Source organism: Plecotus auritus, assembly GCF_963455305.1.
Source record: "Plecotus auritus genome assembly, chromosome: 2".
NCBI lineage: Eukaryota > Metazoa > Chordata > Mammalia > Chiroptera > Vespertilionidae > Plecotus > Plecotus auritus.
In genome coordinates this window covers 174,993,744-175,015,467 of record NC_137771.1, presented here as the reverse complement: position 1 = coordinate 175,015,467, position 21,724 = coordinate 174,993,744, and the positions used below count along the sequence as shown (strand labels likewise).

Genomic DNA, 21,724 nt, shown 5'->3' with positions numbered 1-21,724 from the left:
AGAGATGATGCCTGTTTTGGGGAAGTCATAACACATCAAAGCCCCACGTAAGCTTTAGTTCCGTAAGAACAGAAAAAACACAATTTTTAAAAAGCCGTTGTAGAGAGAAGGAAATGGAGAAGTGTAGACAGAAACAAAGACACCATTAGAGAAATGGAAAGAAAAAGAACCACCAAAACAGACGGGTCCCCAGAGCTGCCCCATGTCTGAGCTCTCTCGTTCCAGCCCCTCCCATAATAACCCCTCTTCCCTTGTGTTGACTGGCATGAGTCTCACTTTATCACAAGAGAGGGAGAAGGGAAAGGAGGGAAGGAGAGCATCTAGAGTCCTGGGAGGTCATCAGGGAAGGGCTGGGACACCCCATCAGAAAACTTGCAAGAGGGCGATTACTTGAGGTCAGTCACCAAATCAGCTCATGGGTTCAGAAGTTCACTCCTGTCCCAGGCACTGTTAGTTACCCAAACTTCACAGCTCTGTGATTAACTACTATAATGGGCAAACCTTATGTGATAGCTGATGCTTTAAAAAAATACATCAATATTGTACTTGACTGTCCCTACTCAATGCAGAAGGGAAACCATCATCCACTGTACCCCACATGCTCATCCACCTCTTAGGAAGAGTGAGATTAGGATAGGAACCAGCTAAACCTCGTTGAGAAGTCAGTGCTAAACCAAAGCAAGAACTAGCATGAGGGAAAGAGGAAGTAGAATAGTCAAGATTTAAGGCAAATGAGACCTGTGGTAACTCCCTGGGGGACAAGCCGCTCTAAAACAGCATTTTATCATCAGAACTCAATACCCACATGGCGGATCCTTTTCACTTCTCGGAATCACTGGGCTGCTGAGAGTTCTTATTCATACATCACGGGAATCACCCTCCGCCCACCCCACCCCAAGGGCTTTCACGCCATGCCCGACTTAGTATTTGCAAGGGGTTTCCGTACCCCCAACGATCAAGCAGAGGCAGCCCTGCTACACTGGTCACTTGGAGAGCCTGGCCTCTGGTGGCCTTCTAATAGGCAGAGCCAATGATCAGGACTTGGGGAAGGCCTTCCAGGCCAAAGAAAGAGCTGAGCAAGCCCAGGAATCGGAAAAGCAGAGCGTGCGTTTGACCACAACAATTTAAGGCAGCCACTGTGGCTGGAGAGCAGGGTGGTGTGGGGAGCAGGCCCAGCAACAGGAGGTGAGGCACTGATCCCTGCAGCTCTCTCTGGAGGCCCCAGGCACAGCTGGGCACATTCTAAGGAATGTCCAGAAGCCAGAGTAAGTGGGGGGGGCGGGGAGGGGGGAAGGAGGGAGGGGGGAGGAGGGAGGGGGGAAAGGGGGAAGGGGAGGAAAGAGAGGAAGGGGAAAGGGGGGAAGGGAAGGGAAAGGAAGGGGAGGGGAAGGAAGGGGAGGGGAAGGAAGGGGAGAGAAGCAGAGAGGAGGGGGGAAGGGGAGGGGAGCAGGGAAGGGAAGGGGAGGGAAGGGAAAAGTGAAAGACAAGTAAAAGGCAAGGGAAAAGAGAAAAGGGAAAAGGGAAGGAAAGAAAAGGAAAGGCCCAAGATTCAACCCAAGATGGTGAACTGAGAGGGTCCGGTCGTCAGCGATTGTACACATGGCTTGAGTGGAGAAATAAGATGTTCTCCTGTCAGTTGGATGCTGTACAATGGCAGAGACAAAAGAAGATGCATATTTAATGTCCACCCCAGAGGTGCTTACTGAACTGATGGATTTGGGATCTGAAAGTATCTGCAGCACACCATATGGCATGCTGGCCCGTGCCCAGGCTGAGACCTAGACCTCGTAGCACATCTCTTACCCAGAACACCTGCCCTTCTCCCCCTGCCCCACCCTTAGCCCTTTACCCTTCAAGGCCTGGCACAAACCTGCCTCTGAACTTCCCCTGTGAACTCTGACAGAACTGACAGTACCTGGCCCATTCCCCAGCAAACAATCCCACCCAACCTCCCTTACATCCAGGCCCAGCGCTATTGCTGCTCCCCTGACCTCTGATCCCTGGCCATGTGAGCAGCCACTCGCTTGGGCTCCTTCCCGACCAGAAGGCGAGCTCCCCAAGGGTAGGGCAGCAACGCCCACCCCAGTGCCCTGTGCACGGCGGAAGATCAGCAGGCCCTATACAGGTAGGGAGCTGCCTAGAATAAATGCTGCTTGACCTCCTGACAGTAATAAAGGCTGGCTGATGCCTTTGCTGGTAGACAAGAATTTCAAGAAGGATCTTGAAAAGTTAAATGACAGAATCTAATAGAGGGAACCAAAGTGAAAGACATCACTGTTCAACAATTTCATAAAAAGTTAAGGTTTTCACAAATCATTCTCATTAGCTCACAAAGAGCTTCTAGCATGAAGTGGTCTCCATCACATTACAATTCTTAGCATTTTCTGACAGCTGTTCCTCTTCAGAATAAGAGGACCCAAATGCCTCAAATTTGCTCTATAGGAGCTGCCAGAAAATAGCTTTCCCTGCAATCACAGGACACGTGTTTATAGCCTCGGTTCAGAATTTGCTCAGGTGTTTTCACTCAGGCCTGTTCCTGAATATCTATTTTGCCTTTTGCTTTCCTCCACACAAGGGCTCCTGCACCTCTTGCCAGGCCGAGCTCTGGCAGCCAGGACGAGCTCTGGCAGCCAGGACATCCTGTGCTGCACCAGGAAATCAGAATCTGCTGCGCTTCCTCCAGGCTTGAAGGGCCCATCAAGACATGGCTGTCCAGAAAAATGCAAACTCCTGTCTGTGACTAACCCACAAGGCACATCCAGTTTCTATGCAAACAGAAGCTGCAGGTTCATCTAGTCCAGTGGTCGGCAAACTCATTAGTCAACAGAGCCAAATACCAACAGTACAACGATTGAAATTTCTTTTGAGAGCCAAATTTTTTAAACTTAAACTTCTTCTAACGCCACTTCTTCAAAATAGACTCGCCCAGGCCGTGGTATTTTGTGGAAGAGCCACACTCAAGGGGCCAAAGAGCCGCATGTGGCTCGCGAGCCGCAGTTTGCCGACCACGGATCTAGTCAGTTCCAAATGGGCTTAAGAAAAAGTAATGATGTGACCCCCAAAATAGAGCAGTTCAAGACACCTAACAAAAATGTATTCATTTCATTCACTTGAGAAATATTTATTGAATGCCTATGTGCCTAGCTGAACAAATGCATAAAACTTTCTGCCCCGTGGAGTCTCTATTTGCGTGGAGGAGACAATGACAAAAAAGTAAAATACACTCCCTATCAGATGGTGGTGAGGACTATGAGGAAAAATAAAGCAGGGTAAGGGTCACGGGCGCTCCAGAGGAGACGAGTACAATTTTACACAGTAGGGTAGGGATGCCGCCCTGAGGAGGTGGCATCTGAACTAAGGTCTAAAGGGGGTGAGGGAACAAGCCATGGAGATATCTGTGGGAGGAGCAGTCCAGGACGAAGGAGCAGGGGAGAGTGGGGTGAGTGAGGGAGAGCTGGGTGGGAGGTGAGCTGAGCATCACAGCATTAAAGAGGATGTGAGGCCCAGAGGGGCACTTGCAAGGACATAGAGACATGGAAGCCAAGGCTGTGAGACTAGACCAGGAAGTACCCAGGTACGCTGCCACTTAGAGCCCCAGGAAGGATAATAAAGTGGCCACACAGAATGCGGTCAATGGCCATCGGGGGCCAGTCTGCACCCTGGATTGTATCTAACCCCTCAGTCTATAGGTGAGGACTGGCCACCTGAGCAGGGAGAATCAGAATAAATTGAATTAACATTAATGGACTTTTTCTTTTACTTCCATATTATGCTAGTCACCTACTGCTAAAGTAATGCAGACTTGAATTCTAACCCTTCAAGGGTCAAGGGGCTCAGACATCTCATGACCTCTCTCTCTCTCTCTCTCTCCCTCTCCCTCTCCCTCTCCCTCTCCCTCTCCCGTCTCTCCTACTAGGTTCTACTTCCTCACTCATTTTAAAACCATGCCACTAATGCCCCAAAATTGCCCCTGGGCTCCCAGAAAGGTGGTATCGGAGTTAGAAATTCTAGTCAGCTGCACCTGGCATGGCCTTTCAGACTCATACAGAAGCCTACTTCCTCTTTCCCAGGACAGCCCTTCAGAAGCAGTGTGTCGTCTCCAGTGTGTAGGCCCAGTTCCCTCAAGAGTGGCTCTCGGGATCCCTCAGCTGCCCTCCGGTCACCCTCCTCTGAAACCGCTCCAGTCTGTCAGTGCCTCAGGGTATTCTGCTTGCAGTGCCTTCAGACATGCATCTCCCTCCTCTGAAACAACTCTGCCCGGGGTTCCACCACAGTTCAACATCCAGGTAAGTCTCCCGTGCTTCTGCGTCCGAGGCAAACTTTTTCGGGCACACCCAAAGCTACTCAAGTCCACCCAGAAAGCAGTCCTGGGATGAGCAGCACAGCAAGTGGATAATTAAAGTGCCACACCCATGACGGGCTCCACCGGCTGAGCAGCAGGGAGAAGAGGAAGTGCGTTCCTCTGAAGGCTGAGGCTTCCTGCCCCTACCCCCACCCACAGCAGAGAGAACTACACAAGTGTGGTTCGTTTATTACTTATTTTAGGGCAGCATTTCTTACAGTGAGTTCTGTGAAACCCCGTCTTAGACTGTGAGTGGATGCTCCTCAGAAAGGTGGTGTTCTGTGATGGGTTCTATCTGGGAAATGCTGGGTTAAACAAAGTTAAACATATTGTTACTTCAGTCCTTGCAGGAGCTTTAGGTTTACTGATATGCACTTGACCCTCCAAGAGGAAAAGCACAAAGGACACCTAATACAGTCCCTCCGCACCAGGCACTGTGATTCTTCCCACACGATCTCCATCGGTCCTCACCCCACCCTATGACATTTGTACACCTATGACTCCCATTTTCTAAACAAAGCATCGGCAGCTCAGGGGAGTTAGGTTGATCACCCACAGTCTCTGTTGGGAGTTAGGAGGGGGGTAGGCAGTACTAGATGTTATTATGGCCAAAGAACTCAGAGACAACCCAGTGACCCCTGCTCCTGGGGAGGTTCTGGGACATTCATGCACACCAGGGCAAGGGCAAGTGGGGAAGTCAAGGACCACTTTATTATTAGTTGGGGTGCAACACGGAACTCTAGAAAACCAGGCTGGGGAATGCAGCTTAGGCCCAATCTCCACAGGACCTCTCGGCCAGCCCAAGTAGGCATGAGGGGCAAAGGAGAGAGAAGAAAGTGGTGCCCCTCTCCCAGGACCCTAAGCCTTCTCCACCACAATCAGGCTCCAGAACGCACGTTCATCCCTCTGCAGGAACCCCCACATTAGATGCACGTCTGCCTCACTGATGGACAACCAAACACTGATTACAAATGAGTTTCCTGACTTGGTTTCAATCAAACAACATTATGAAGTTCCAGCCTCAAAAGCCTACTGTGTTTTATGAAACTGCTATGAAAGAACGGGGGAGAACATTAAAGACCTTGCCTGGTAATGAATAAAAATACAAAAAGTACAGAACAAAGGAATCCAAACTGAATATGTCTTTTACTACATTTGTCACATTTCACTTGAGAGGAGAAAAAAAAAAGATGGAACTTTGAAGAGTTTCTGTAAAAGACTGCACACTGACCTCAGAGTTTCAAAACATGAATGAACGAATGCATAAATGAGGACTGTCCGTCTGGATCTTTTGTTTTAATCTTGTCCCCAGCCTGCAGGCTTTCTGGCCCTGCCTCCAGTCTTTCTCATGTGGGCCTGTGAACCTCAGCTGAGATGCACTTCATATCAATTACCAGAAATTCACACCAGCCTTTCCCATCCAGCGCCACTGACCCAAAGTGGACCCAGGACTGTCCTCTCATGAGTCCAGCCATCTGCCTCCAGCCTCAGGACAGCAAGGCCCAGGCCCAGAGGCTCAGGGTTGATGGCACCCATGATGCCAGGAGAAGGGCAAGGCAACCCCCACCTCCGTTCATCCCCAGTTGGCTTTGTCATTCTTTTCTACAACAGCAAGCATCACACTAGGCTTCTAGAAGGTGATCCCAGGGCACGGGAGGCTCAGGCCCGAAGTCCTACGTTTTCGGGGAATTTACAACATTTTGCATTTTACGGGTCTTTTTGCACACGTAGATCTCCTTAAGTAACAGGAGCAGGATGGGGCTGATGGTGGTGGTAACAACAATGTGCTGTGACTGTAGATTTCAGGCACCCAGAATCTGGGAGCTGGTGGAAAAGGCCTTTTGAGGGGTTGAGGATGATGAAGTATTTTTAGCTACATCAGTCCATTTCTAGTTCACAGTGATTCTGAGAGGAAGAGTAGGTCAGAGATGACAATCCTCACCTGGGGGACAAGAGGTGGCATGACTTGCCCAGGATCATCCAGGAAAGTTCCTTATTCCATAACAGAAGCTCTTTCTAAAAGGCAACGTGGGTGGTCTAAGAGTCTGAAAGTAACTCCAGTCCCACACCCTCCGGCATTGTGTTTAGAGGCATGGCTCATCATTGCCACCCAAACAGCTAACAATTACTGAGCATCCTCCATGTGCCAGGCACAGTGCTGGGGCTGATACAGGTATCATCTCCTTAATCTTCGGAATTAAGTACTAAATCATCCCCATTTTACAGATAAGGAAACTGAGATCCACAGAGGAGACAAGCTAATGCTCTACCATATTCCAGGCACTGTTCTAAGCCTGTTACATATTCTAACTCATTTAATTCTCATCATAACCCATGAGGTGTGAACTGTTGTTATCTCCATTCTATAGATGAAAAAACTGAGTACAGACAGGCTTGGTAACTTGGCCAGAGGCATGCAGCAGGTCAGTGATGGGGCTGCCATGAACCCAGACCACTACACCATTTGGTCACTTTTAGTGACTTCCCATGGTCACAAATCTAATGAGTCACAGAGATGGGATTTGCACCCAGCTCTGCCTGACCCAGAGTCTGAACTCCTATTCTCTATTATCTACCTAACATTGCCCTTTGGCCTGCTTCAGACCTGCCTAGCTCTGTGCTCCTTTAGATACTGGGCCTGGAAGTCAAGAAACGCTCAACATGATCATCAATTGAGCCACACAGTAGAACGCGGCCAACCTTCTGGAACAGTGAAGCAGCCTTTCAAAATCTCTGGGCTCCCACAGACCGTGGCTGATGGCAGAGCAAGGGGAAGGGTCAGCACCAGCAGGATGTGCCAGATGAGGCCCAAGCAGTAGACACATACCTTCTGAGAAATGACCACTCACATTCTTTGAGCATGGGAAGGGGAAATAAGAGTAACTTCATTGTGGGGAAATCGGACAAACCCTACCGCAGCCAAGTGATCGAGGTCAGCATCAATGATGATGAATCATGTACCCTTGATGTGATGTGTCATTGATATGAAGTGATGAAAACGGCATGGCCCAAGTCAGCAAAGTGTAGGGACGTCCTGGGTGTGCACTGGCTGGGAGTCGGGGAGCCTTGGTCCTGTCCTTGCTCAGGCTCTGTGACCCTAGGAAAGTCTCTCTGTGCCTCAATTCCCTTGTCTTAAAATGGGATGGTGCCTGCTGTGCCCCCTCTATGAACATGAAAGCCCTCTACAAAGATGAGGGTTTGCAACTGATGGACGTTTTGTCCCTAGAAAGGCTGAGAACCCCCTCCTCAGCATGCCCCAGTCAGAGTTGACAGTCCACACATGCAAGATCACCTCCCTGCATGCTCCCAGGCACACAAAGGTGTCCTGAGTCTCAAGGTGCCACTCCCCCCAACCACAGGTTGCGCCAGGAGAGGCTGCCACACTTACGCCCATCCCTCCTCTGTGTAGGATGTGTGCAGGATAATGTGCAGAACTTCACTCCTCAGCCTGTGGGGAGGGAAACCAGCAGAAACACAGGGCACCTGGAAACATGATCCCATAATGGGCACAGACCAGAGCGAGTGGCTGCCCCAGACCACAATGGGGCCCAAGGCATATACTAGTATACTGCCTATCCTATATAATAAAAGGGTAATACGTAAATGGACCGAACTGTGGAACAACCGGTTGCTATGACGCACACTGACCATCAGGGGGCAGACGCTCAACGCACTCCCACAGGGGGAGTGCCACTCAGCCAAAAGCTGGGCTGACAGCTCGCTAGTGCAGCGGCCCGCCTCTGCAGTAGCGCTAAGGATGTCTGACTGTGGGGGAATGGGCCTAAGCTGTCAGTCGGACATCCCCTGAGGGACACCCTCCCCCCCCCCCCCCCCGCCGCCACCCCAGTGCACGAATATGGTGCACAGGGCCTCTAGTCTAATATGAAGCTGATTTTGTCCAAAGCTCATCAGGAAGTCAATAAACTGCAATTTCTATAGCCCCACACCAACAGAAACCGTGGTAAAACAGTCAGGTACCCAGGCTGGCCTACAGAAGCCAAGGTGATGCAAACTGTGGCTAAAGCCTAACTCTGTTGCCCAGGTGTGGGTTCTTGGGCCCATGGACAAGACTCATGGGGTGCAGGAAGGAAAGTACTAGAGAGGGAAACAGCATTTCCTCAACCTTTCTAGGGCTCAAACCTCAACAAGGTCTGAATCAGGTAGTCGGCCTCTCTCTTCCCTACATCCATCAGAGGTTTGTCAAGATAAGTGTGAGCCTATCTCCAAGGCCCCAGAATACACCAGGTTCCAAAATACTTTTTCTTCCTTCTTTCAGCCTTTCCCTCAACCTCATTTATCTATCCAACAAACATACTACTCATCTCTGGGCATCTATCTCAATTCAGTGTTCAGAGGACAGCAATCAGATGGGGCTAATTCATACTAAAGTGCAAAGGACTGACAGGCAAGTGATTCCATGGTAGGATTATTTGCATTTGGTTCTACAGGAGTTTATGACCCATAATTGTAGCTCTGCCTACTCTCATAACTTCATTTCCTCTTTTCTGAACCCACAGAGTTGCTAAAAGCTACAAGCTAGTTCATAACCGTTCCTGCAGCAGCCAGTGTAATGACCTTTGTAGTCCCTGTGCTCTCATGAAAAGAGGGAGGCTGTGCAAGAGCTGGGAATGCCTGTCAGGTCTCAGCAGACACTAAAGCTCACTTTCTGTATGTGTTCATGCTTGGTACACATAAGCATGTATGCACACACATGTACACATGCACATACTAGATTAGCTGCTGCTTGAGGCCAGGGACACAGCCTGTCCATAATTCTTGCCTCAGCAGACTTTCAAAAATGGTATGCAGCTGGACCCCAACATCTCCCCTGAGATCCACTCTCTATCCCAGACACATCAACTTTCCTAAAGCATGGATCTGGTCAGGTTCCTCCCTGCCAAAAATGCCTTGTCTCCTGTGTCTGGGGGTAGCCCTCAGCCTGGCATCCAAGCTTGCACAGTACATGCTAACCTCCCTTGACCATCTTCTCTCCCACTGCTTCCCAACATGTGCCCTCCTCGGTCTGCTATTTCCCAAACAGACACAACGCTTCCCAACTGCCAAACTGCACACAACGCAAGTTTACCCACCCTTCAAAGCTCTGGTATCACCTCCTCCATGAAGTCCTCCTCCTTCTTGCCAAATGCCTGTAACTCATCCTCTTCTGAAACCCTCAGCATTGTGTGGCTTCTCTTGTGGCCTTCATGACATCCTGCCTAATTGCTAGACCATGCCAACCCCCCCACTACCATGAGTCCATGAAGCAGCAACCCAGAAAACATCCCTGAGACACCAGAATGGCCAGCACCATGTTACACAAACACCGGACCCCTGGCTGAGGATGTCTGTTGGCAAAGGGCTGACGACAGGACAGGAGCCTTACAGGAACGTCTCCAGGGGCTTCCGGCAAGCTTTACACACTGCCGATTGTCTGGGCCCCTGCCCTCCCTGCCCTCCCTGCCCTTCCTGCCCAGGGAAAACCCGTCACAATCATATGCCAGGCATCGTGGCTCAGTCTTGATAAGGGCTGTTTTTATGGCCATGTCAGTAATCCAGAGCCAACAGCTCCTCGGAGCTGTGTACACAGGAGAGGGAAGCTGCAGTCCCTGCGGAGCTGCTATTCACTCCCTCCAGCTCCAGTTGGGCAAAAATGTTTTCTTTTCCGTTGCGTAAGATGCTTCCAACGGTGACAAACCTAACACCAGCGGCAGGAGGAGATAAAAGCCCTGGGGGTGTGAGTGAGGAGCAGAGAGTGGCTGCATGTCTGTGAAGGACACATGGACGGGCAAGTGTGAGCCGCAGGACCAGCCAGCCACACGTGACCCTTCCAACAAGCAATAGAAAGAAAAGCAAGCTCTGACCAAAAGCAGAGCCTGTGTGCAGGGCCCTCTCGCTCCTCACTCTGAAGACATGGTCTGGGTGGCGCTGCTTCGAGGGGGACTCCGGGCTGCAGCGAGGGGCCGAGGAGGAGAGGAGAGAGGGGGCCAGGTTTTGTAAGCTTCAAGGCACTGTGTGGGTGTGAGAGGCTGGGCATTCAGGTCTGGCCATCAGAATAAGCCTGGGCCAAGGCATCCGAAACCCAGACAGGAGGCCTAGCTCTCCCTAAACTAAAGCTTAGAGAAATGGCCTGACCTCAGCTCCTCCCTTCCTCTCCTGTCACGTGGGAACAGCAACTGTCCTGAGCTCATATGTGGATGCCTGAGGTCCCTCCAAGAGGTCAAACATGAGTGGGCTTAAAAAAGGTACAGAACCTCACTCGTGTAGGCTGGGGGGTTGGGGGAGTTGACATAGGCAGTCTTTGTAAGTATCACCTCTGGCCCAGTAATTCCACCTGTGGGGAGTTACCTATATTAATAAAAGGGTAATATGCTAATTAGACTGGACGTCTTCTAGACATCCTTCCTGACAAAGCTGGGGGCTTGGCCGGCCTGCAAACCGCTGGCAGCCCCTCACCCAGGCCGGCCCCACCCCCAGCAGGGACCCCCACCCTGATCAGGGACCCCCTTCAAGGCAAGCCAGCCAGCCCCCACCCGTGCACCAGGCCTCTATCCTATATAATAAAAGAATAATATGCAAATTGACCCTAACAACAGAACGACCAGAACAATCACTGGACCAGTCACTATGAGGCACACTGACCACCTCTTGGTTCCTTTCCCCAGCCAGCAGGCTCCGATCGCCTCATGGCCACCTGCTGTGGGGGTGGGGCGGGGCCAGCGAGCGGGCAGGAACAGCCAACCTCTCAGTCCCTTTCCCTGGCCACCAAGCACTGATCACCCGATGGCGAACGGGGAACCGGGGTGGGTGGTTGTGGGGGGCGGGGCTGGCTGTGGACAGCTGGGGAAGATGGCCCTGATCACAGGCCAGGCCTAGGGACTGTACCCACACACGAATTTCGTGTGCCGGGCCTCTAGTCCTATATAATAAAAGGCTAATATGCAAATTGTCCCCTCGACCGGTAGTTCAGCCAGGGAGCGGGGCTGGCTGGCCAACTGCCCGCGCCCCTCCCCCCAGCTGGCTCTACTCCTGATTGCTCCCCCACCCTGATCAGGGGTGGCCCCACCCATGCACGAATTTGTGTACTGGGCCTCTAGTAAGGAAATAATCCTAATTAGAAAATATAATCTTTACACATGTGGATATTCATCACAGTATAATTTATGATCATAGAAAAAAAATAGAACTATCTAGGTAGCCAAGAACAGGGAAATGATAAAAATGAACTCAGTGAAACCATTCAAAAAATGCTCAAAGACTATGATTACACAGAAACTGGTGATGAGCAACATGAACTGAAAATGTCATGAGACACAGCTTTACTGCTATCCTTTCATATTTTAGTTTAAGTTAAGGCTCAATTTTATACTTTGATATGTTAAAAACACTCTGAATGCTTTAAATATAGAATATACCTCCTACTTTGCCTAAATTATTAAAAAGCTACATGTTGGGAAAATATAAGATAATCAAGAATAGTGATGATGTTTATGTAGCAGTAAAGGGATAACTGTTTTTCTATTTTAATGTAGTTTTCAGATTTTCTCTTGTGAATGAGTGTTGCTTTTAAAACTAGTTTAAAGGTAGTTTGAGTACAGAAGGGCAATCCTGATGCTATGGAGGGTGGGAAAGGAGAGGCTTGGACACAGAGAAGTAATCTGGATTTCTGGGGCAAACACCAGACGGGACCTCCTAAGACATAACTCAGAGCTTTTCTGACTCAGCCTTCCTGGGTGGGACCAAGAGCTTATGACCCACCCATGCTCCATTCTCACTTTCCAGGAGAAAAAGAACACTGTGAACCAAAATAGCACCAATTACATGGGAACAAATTCATCAACAAAGCCCAAAACAACAGCAACTTCTATGACTTAAAATAATGAATACAAAAAAGGCAGCAATAAAGAGACGCGACAAAATTGAGACCGCACTAACGGTGCCTGAAAACAAAGCATCCCAGCGCACACTGCAGGAATTCCGAAGGTCGGCCCAGAGGAGGTCCGCACGCGGCCACGTGCATGCCGCAGCTCGACCGCTCGGCAGAACCCCGCCTGCGGCAGCTCCCAGCTTCTCGTTTCATTTTATGAATGTCAGGTTTTAGTAACTCCTCACAACTCTCTTCTTAGGAAGCAGACTTGGGGCAGCTGTAGCAATGAATCTCTGCCAGCACATTACCACTCGTCTGGAGAACCCCAGGAAAGACTGGCATTTGGGGCTGCCCGCTGCCCACCTCACACAGCTCCTTCCCCGCCGTCTGCGGTCCAGAGGCATGGACTGCACTTGAGGGACACCAAGGATCTGATCTACTGCATGCCAGCAAAGCTCTGGCCAAAGCCTTGTCCCTGCGGACATCCCTCCCAGGCATGGCCAGGCGAGCCCGAGCCCAAGCCCAGCAGGACAGCCAGAGAGACAGAGGGACAGCAGCCTGGGCTCCCTAACCCTTGTCAATTCACTGCCTGGCCCTCCCTGACACAGTGAGGCAGAAATATCCCTCACCCCAATAATCCACAAGGAGGGTTATCTATTTCCTCTCCCTCTGGTGCTTCAAAGCATAAGCTGGCCTGGAGTCTAGCACACGGGAGGGAGGAAAAGGAAGGTCAGGCCTCCTCCCAGGCTTCTGCTAACTCCTGTCAGCCCTTCAGTCACAGCGTTTCCTTCAAAGCCAATCACACATGTGGGACAACAAGGCTGGTCAGGCCTTAAGGGTCCATCTAGTCGACACTTTTCAACTAGTTTAATTGTGGAACTCTTCGACCAGATAGAATCCTGCTCACAGCCTGGTCTACACAGCAATCCATGGGCTCCTGGGGGGAAGGTGGGGACAGGAGAGGTGGGGGAGGGTAGGACTGCTTTTTCCTTGGCTCCCCAAACTACAGAACCCCCAAGGGGGTTCCTGTGGCCCTGGACTCTTCCGATCAAAGCAGCTCACTAGATCAGCCTCATCATTCACAGGTGGGGAAACTGAGGCCTACAAAGGCAAACTGGCTCAGCGAAAGGCACACAAGCACTTAGGGGCAGAACTAGAACCTGCATCTATATCTGTCTTTCCCCCCTAGAACCCAGGAGAGCAGGAACACACCTTCCTCCAGCCTGAGCACCTGCACCAGGCCTGCCCAGAGAGAGTCAGCCCCTGCAGCCCGCCTGAGGGGGTGGGACTAACTGCTACTTACAGAATTAGGCCTCTATGTCAGACAGTTCTGCCACTTAAATGGCTGTATGACCCTGGGCAGGCCACTCAAGTCCTCCGTCTCTCACATCTGTGACCTCGAAGGGTGGGTGAGAGGACCAGAGCTGGCAGAGCCACACCTGGTTTCTGTGAAGAATCACAAATGCCTGCTCTTCTCCCCGTGCCCTTGTGGTGAGCTCGTCTCCTCTCTCCTTGGACCCCTATTAGGGAAGCTCCTGAGCCCTTGCCTTGCAGCTAAGAGAACATCCAGGGCCTCCGTGCTGTAGGAGCCTGCCTTGTGGAGACGACGTCTAGATGTCTCTGTGGTGTGACAACCCGCCAACAAAGCCCAGCTTCAACCTCCAACTCCCGAATTCCTAGCTTACCAGGCCCCTCAAACCCCTTTCACTTCTGGTCTGCTGGGCCAGAGCAGCAGGCCTCCACCAAGTGTCCTGGCTGTCCCCTAGGCCAGTGGTCGGCAAACTGCGGCTCCTGAGCCACATGCGGCTCTTTGGCCTCTTGAGTGTGGCTCTTCTACAAAATACCACGGCCTGGGTGAGTCTATTTTGAAGAAGTGGCGTCAGAAGAAGTTTAAGTTTAAAAAATTTGGCTCTCAAAAGAAATTTCTATCGTTGTACTGTTGATATTTGGCTCTGTTGACTAATGAGTTTGCCAACCACTGCCCTAGGCAATGACCCCAAAACTTCCCTCCTCACCCCTAAAAGGCTCAGGCCATGTGGTTCACCATGGCCAGATAGTGGGCAATCTCTAGGGCTCCAGAATCAACCAAGCACCAGCTGGAGGAGAAGAATCCAGAAGCCTGGGACACCCCTCGAGTGAGGACACCCCCAAGCCTTCTAATCCAAGGATGACCAAACCTGCCAGCACTCCCACACAAGGTGGACCTACCACACACCACATTTCTTCTGCCCTGCAGGGACTAAAACCTAGTAAATCCTTTAATTGGGTATCAGAGTTTCCAAAAAAGTCCTATTCAGTCATAATCTTCACCTCTCACATCTAGATTTGATATTTTAAAGTCAGATAAGTACAGATTCAAACTAGAAAGAACAGGATCACAGATCTGGATGGAGGGTCACCAAGTCCTACCTGCCATTTATCAGATGAACAGAGTCCCAGAGCTGGTTGCATTCAAGGGGCAGGGAGCCCAGCTGCCCTGGACCACACTGCACCACTTATACTGTGGGAGCTATGCAACCTGGGGCCCCTCCTTGATTCTCTGTGCAGGAAGCTGTTACATACAGGGTATTGCTGGCCCCTCACCCTCTCTTTGTGTTTTAGGGGAGCTCCTCCAGGGAAACAGAGGCAAACATCAATACCAGGGGCTAGCAGCCCAGGTTACCTTTGGGCATGATCTGATGCATGGCAACTGACAGGAAGAAGATGGAGTCGCTGTAGTAGGTCCCGGAGCCAGCACTGAAGTGCTTCTGCATGGCCTCCACGATGGGGAAGAGCTTGTCCGTCAGCACGGCGACATCATGGAAGACGACCTGCAGCAGGGCAGGAAAGCACAGGAGTGAGCAAACCGGCTCCAGACGCCCAGCACACACGTGGACCCACAGAGGGAGACAGACAGTGCCTCTCCACGGTCACCAGTAGGGGGTCCCAAGTGAGAGGTAAGGAACTGCTGATGGGAAATCAGCAGGAGCTGGCTACCGGGACGGGGACATCACGCGCGAAGGGTGTGCAGGCACGCACGTGGGGGGTGTAGTGGAAGAGAAGTGGAACTAGGCCAGGAATGGGAGCAGCCCCCAGTCTGCTTCTGGTTTCTGAACTTCAAGATGGGCCATCCTGAAGGGAGTTCTGTGCCCAGTGACTGGAAACCATGTGGAACTGTCTTGTCCTGAAATTAGGACCCTCAGCACATCTGAGTAGCTGGCCCTCGTGGCCACTACACATTCCACAGGCCAGTCAGGTGCTCCACTTCCCTGTCCAACAGGGTGAACAGTGGCAGGGGCCCTGGAAAATGCCTAATGCCACAGGAAATGCATCCACTGACCCAATCAGCACTTCGTGAGTGTTCTGACGTTTTGGAGGTGCTGTGAGAGGTATAAGGAATAACCTCAGAACACTTAGGGTCATCCAGAATTCTGCAGTTTATTCTCACATACACATACCGATCCCCATGACCACCTGGGACCTCAGTGAGGCGACATCACTATTACAGCTCCCAATTACAAACGAGAGAGCAGATGCTCACAGAGGTTACACTTGCCTAGGGTCACCTCACTCATAAGTAGCAGAGCCAGAACTTGAACACTGGTCCCATTTCCAAGCCCCATGTTCCTCCCACTATAAATGCACCTTCTTTCCTTAACAGCAACCAAATGGGGAGGAAGACATCAACAGAACCAGTGATTAGAGTGGACAACGTACCAATAAGACCCTACTGAGTTGGTTTCCTTATTAGACATTAATCCATATTTAAGTCCATTCCTCATGGAGCTCCAGCCTCATTCAAGATACCAAGTAAACATGCACTCTGCTCACATATTTCTTGTAAGTTTTCCCTGCTGCCCCACGCTCCCCACAACATCTAGAGCACCCCACTGTGCACAATAAATGCAGCCCAAGCTGAAGCCCAGATATTCTTCCTCCCCCTAATCCCCTCACAAGAGATCTGCTGATGACCCTTCCACCTCCTCTTCCCGGGCTGCCAACAGAACAGGACAAGCCTGGAGGCTGCCACATGCTGCTCAGCCACCACCACACTGATGCCAGGGCCAAGAACCTACCTGAACAGGGCGCCAACAGTGAAGGAGAGGTCACGCGAATCCCCTGACTGGCTTGCTCCCATTGTCATGGCCATGCCAGCAGGAGAAAACACAGGTGTGGGTGGTGCCCGAGTTCTCAAGCAGGTAGGGTGCATTTTGCCATTCACCCTGCCCAGGTCCCTTCCTGGCCCAGTTCCATGGTGCCACCTGCCCAGCCTGCACTCCCCAAGCCTTCGGTTGTCTAGCCTCTCGAGCCCTGCCGTGGTGGTAAGCCACCCTGCCTGCTTTTCCCTACTTTAGTTCTGCTTTTGGCCAGAAACCTGTTTTGATCTGAACCCACTTAAGTGTTTGCTTTTGTCCTTAGGTCTACTTAAATTTCTAAAATACTATTAAACTCAGAGAAACTTATATGGCATTAGTCCTCATCATTCCCCAACTATAACCCTTTAAATCTTTTATGTCTTTAGAAAAGTCTTTTTTAAATGCCTTGACATTTCCAATGTACTACTTTCCTTTACCCTTTTCCTGACTGCTTTTTTTCTTATACTTTGACTTTTTCTTTTTTGTGGCCTCTTAACCTGAGATGGGAAATCAGGCCAGCTCCACAGTTTCCCAGCAGATAACAAATTATATCTTTCTCCCCCCACCTACCAGGACCTGCCTGCACCCACCGTGACTTCCTGACTACACAGGCATCACAAACCCTGACAGGTGTCCCCTGCCATGCCCCCTCCAATTGCTTCTAGTGTGCCTCTCGAGTAATCTTCTATCCATACAAACTCACTTCTCTCTTTCCTTGGCTTCACATCCTCCGACGGCTCCTCATGGCCCTCGGTTATAGTCCTAATTTCCCAGCACGGCCCATGAGGCCCTGCACTAGTGGTTCTGGCTATCCACCCTTCCCACCCTCCCTCCTTCAGGGATGGGGCAGAACTATATGCAGCAGTCCTCATCCTGCCCACCACAGCGTGGTGTCCTATGTCCTTGCATATTTGTACCAGCTCTTCGAACTGTCTGGAGCCCCCTCTCCCAGCCCTACCCCTTCCTGCCAGCCCCCATCTGCCTGATAAACTCCTATCCAGTCTTCCAGCCTTGCTTGGACACCTACCCCAGCCTTTGCACAGCCTCCCACAACTTATCACGCCCTCGTGTGCACCCTGTATCACACAGGGGAGGCTCCGCCTCCCTGCCTGGCTCCTCTGCAGGTCTGCTTCTCTATCCGCTTATGGGCACTCCTTGAGGCCAGAAGCTGTGACTGCTTTGTGCCCTGCGCCCGGTCCTTGGCCCCATGGCAGGCCACAAATCAGTACACGTTTGCTGAACTAAATGAACTGCACTTTGGGCAACTTACTAAACCTCTCTGAGCCTCAAGTACAGAAATGATAACACCTACCTCCTATGGTGGCTGTTAGGACTACCTGGGACAGGCAGAGAAAGCACCTGCTCAGGGGTTGCCACGCTGCCCTTATTAGTCCTGAGTGCTGGCATCCTGCCCCCACCTCCCTCCACGGTCCCTGAATCCCTCTCCTCGCACATCAGTCTTCACTCACGAGCCAGCTTTTCCCTGTGAGCCTCATTACACTTCCAAACCACTGCTGGTACCTAGAATTTTACAAGAAACTGGAGCTGACAAGAGGGCTCTCACAGAATTGGAAGGCTCTGCACTCATTAAAAAAGGGTAGAATGGATATGTATAAACACACACACACATACACACACACACCCCGAGCAGGGCCTGCCACAGCCAAGACAAGAGAGACAGAGATTTCAGCAGCCAGATTCCCCCCTACTCAAGCCCCCATCTCACCCAAAGTTTCACAGGAGCCAATTACATCCCATCAGCATTAATGGATTTATGAGGACAAACTGTACTTAGTACATTGTTCTAAATGCTGTACGGTAAAGCCTGCTCCAATGAAAATTTCATATAATAAATCTACTTAAAGTAAATTAATATGTTCCATGGAGTACACGTTATGCAGCAAAAAGCAAACCACAGACACTGCTAGTGTGAATCACAACACTCAGGCCACCCAATGTCTAAAATAGGTTGCAAACCGTGATCTCCCAAGGGCAAGGCCAGAGTCTGGCACTCTGAGGCCGCCGCCCTGCCCAGGGTCTAGTGCCAGGAAGGCGCAAAGAAGCAAGAGCAATGGGAAAAGAGAAAAACAGAGGGAGAGGGGCAGAGAAAATGCCACCCTCCCTCTGTTCCTTCTCCCTTTCAAATCCCTCACATCAGAGGCGGCAAAAAGAATTACCATGTAACCTAGAAAACCAGGAATATAAGGTGACTCCCATAGTGAAGGCAATTGGCCAATGAGAGTCAAAAGAGTGGTTTGCACCACCTTGACTATGTGATTTTTTTTTAAATAGTTTATTTAGCCCGGCCGGTGTGGCTCAGCAGTCAACCCAGGAACTAAGAGGTCACCGATTCAATTCCCGGTCAGGGCACATGCCAGGGTTGCGGGCTCGATCCCCAGTAGGGGTGTATGCAGCCATGATGCTCCTCTCTCATCCCTGTTTCTAGCTCTCTATCCCTCTCCTTTCCTCTCTTTAAAAATCAATAAAAACATATTTTAAAAGAAAAAGAATAGTTTATTTATTTTAGAGAGAGAGGAAGGGAGAAGGACCAGGAGAGAGAAACATCAATGAGAGTACATCGATCAGCTGCCTCCTATACCCCTCTTACAGGGGATCAAGCCACAACCTGGGAATGTGCCCTTGACCAGGAATCAAACTGGCAACCCCTGGTGCACAGGATGACTCTGAACCAACTGAGCGACACCGGCCAGGGCTAAGTAAACTCCCTGATCGTTTATTTACAGGCTATGTGATCGTTAGGGAAATAGATTAAAAAGTCAAATCACTATTTGTAACATATATATATATTCATTTATATGTATATTTAAAATGAAAATATTAATCATAAAATATTATTTCTCCAACACCCAGCTAATAAAATTACTTCTTTTTGAACTCTTCATGTGCATCCTCACCCATAAGGCCTTTCCAACCCCAGAATCCAGCTGAGTCATCCAGGCAGTTTTCCGGAACACATCATCCTGGTCATCCATTTAAGATGTTAGCTACAGCTCCATGTGAAATTAGGTAGGATGTTGTCATTGGAAATGGCATCCCATCCCACAAGAACCCATGTTCATATATCATTAAGGCAGTTGGGTTTATCATAAGCCTATAATCATATATTTGTAGCCACTTACTACCTTCCTTTAAGTGATTTTTAGAGGCTCACTTATATCCATATTCCACATTTATACTTATGAGATCAAAACCCCGGGAATAATGACTAAATCTGTTACATTTCTTTGCCTCCTTTTCGTCTTAATGAATGCTGCCATGTGACTTCTAGAAGCACCCAAATTCAGTAATGACAGGTTGTTTCAGGCCAAGGTGTTCTCCAACTGTCCTTTGCTGTCCGAAGTAAAGCATGCAGTTGAGAGGACAGTGTGTAATGTGAGATTTTGAAAAGTATCGACTCTTTTAATAAAGGGCAAGGTGGGGATGGGGGAAGGGAAAGGCTTGCCTCACAGCCACCATGCACAGCCCATTCCCAACACTCCCGGCACAGGGGGCCAGAGCAGCCAGAAGCACGGGCGGGCATTTCTGCGAGCCTGGCCCCGGGCGTGCTGGCGCAGAAGGTCTGAAGAACCAGGCCACTGCTCCCCTCAACGTTCACCGGGGACCTAAAGCCATGCCAAGCCTGAGCTCAACTTGGTGGAGAAAACGCATTGATCACTCGACGTGCCCCGCTGGGAACCAGACCGCGCCATGCTCTGGAAGAGCCAAGAAGGGAGGTGGCAGGAGCTGGCCCAGCGCACAGGGAAACGCCAGTTTTCCAGGAAACACTAATGCCACTTAAGGAACAACAGCTCCTCCAGCCACAGACAGCAGAGCTCGGCCAGAGGCTGTCCCTGGAAAAGCTGCCGAAGAGGAGAGTGACCGTGAAAAACTCTGGGAAACCTACCCACACCTAACATTCCTGGCGCACCCTCCGCATGCTGGAACCCATCTACTGCGGGAACAGCAAACAGGCGTCCACTTGCCCTGAGGGGCTGCCTGGAACACTGGGTAGGAAGGATTCTGCGGCAACGTCTGGACTCGCCAAGAAAGTGTGCCATCATCAACGGCATGGGTAGACAAACTCACCCCCCGCCCCCAGTGGAGCTATCACCCCAAGTCTATGGGCACCCAGCTTGGGCTGAAATCATGCCAGCGATGGGAAATGGGTGCCTTCTGAGTCAAACACAGGCAGGCAAGGGGTTCACAGTTCTAGATACTAACTCCAACACTTAACTGCCTGACAACCTGGGTCAATTACTTAAACTCTACCTCCTCTATAAAGTGGGAAAGATGGTGCCCATCTCATAGGGCTTTTATGAGGACTGTAGTAGGAGCTCAGTAAAGCACAGCTGACATAATCATCCCATTCTAATGCAATTAAAATGCCTTTTCCATGCAAGAATACCTAGATCTGAGAAAGGAATACATTCTGTAATAAAGAGCCCAAGATACCACATACCAATAAACGGAGCTGCCTGGCTCTTAGGTGCTCTGACTAGGATGGAAGGTGGTCCAGGTCCTGCCTCCTCCTACACTCAGTCCCCACTCTGGTCCCCACTAGGGGCTGCCCAGTTCTCAACCAGAAGGTTCCTCCCACACTCTTCATGCTTAACATGGAGTAGCTATTTGCAAATCATGCTTCTAAAATTACTAAAACAGTCCAAACTAGTAGGTAGATTAAACACAATTTTTATTAAAGAGGTGCTAATATATCAGAAAAAGTCACTAAGTGAGGATATCTGCCTCACAATTAGAAATAACATGTCCCCTGTGTTGGTTCCCTGCACATAAACCTCCTCCAGCCTGGCCGGGCACCGGGGAAGACAGGAGGAAAGGCCTCCTTCAGTTCAAGAAGCAGGGCAGGTTGTCAGGGACCTGACAAGTATTTGGCACATTCCCAAAAAGGAGCTGTTTGTGCCTTCTTGGAGAGAGCGGGTCTCCCACCATCCCCCTGCCCACAGCATTCCTGAACAAGCATCACAGAGTGGCTGCTCTGAGGCTGTGGATGAGAACAGAGTGGGCCCCACCACAGGCTGGTCAGTTCCCAAAAGTGCATTCCTAAGCTATGTGATATTAGTAATCAATTCCAATAAGAACTGGAGGAAAAATGCTTTTCTGGAGGAAAAGATTACTTTCTCATCTACTTGCACTATAAATGCAAGAAAAACCTAACAGACTGGCCGTTTTCAATGCGACAAGCATGCCAAACACTTTTACACCTCAGGGCCTTTGCACTGGCTGTTCCCTCTTGCAGAAGGATCCTCCCAGAATCTTCGGATGCCTAGGTCCTTCAAGTGATTCAGGTGTCAGTCAACTCCTGAGATCTTCCCCCGAACGCGCGCACACACACACACACACCCCCTCCTGGCTATTCCATTTCCAGATTTATTTGCTCCATAGCAC

The 21,724-nt window shown here is 50.4% G+C and overlaps 1 protein-coding gene across 1 annotated transcript in view; it reads right to left on the bottom strand.

Moving 5' to 3' along the window:
- Positions 1 to 21,724, bottom strand: part of XXYLT1 (xyloside xylosyltransferase 1) — a 162,203-nt gene that overhangs the window by 114,114 nt on the left and 26,365 nt on the right. The window contains exon 2 of the mRNA XM_080655456.1: positions 14,869 to 15,016. Coding sequence (XP_080511582.1) covers positions 14,869 to 15,016 — 148 coding nt within the window. The remainder of the gene's footprint in view (positions 1 to 14,868; positions 15,017 to 21,724) is intronic.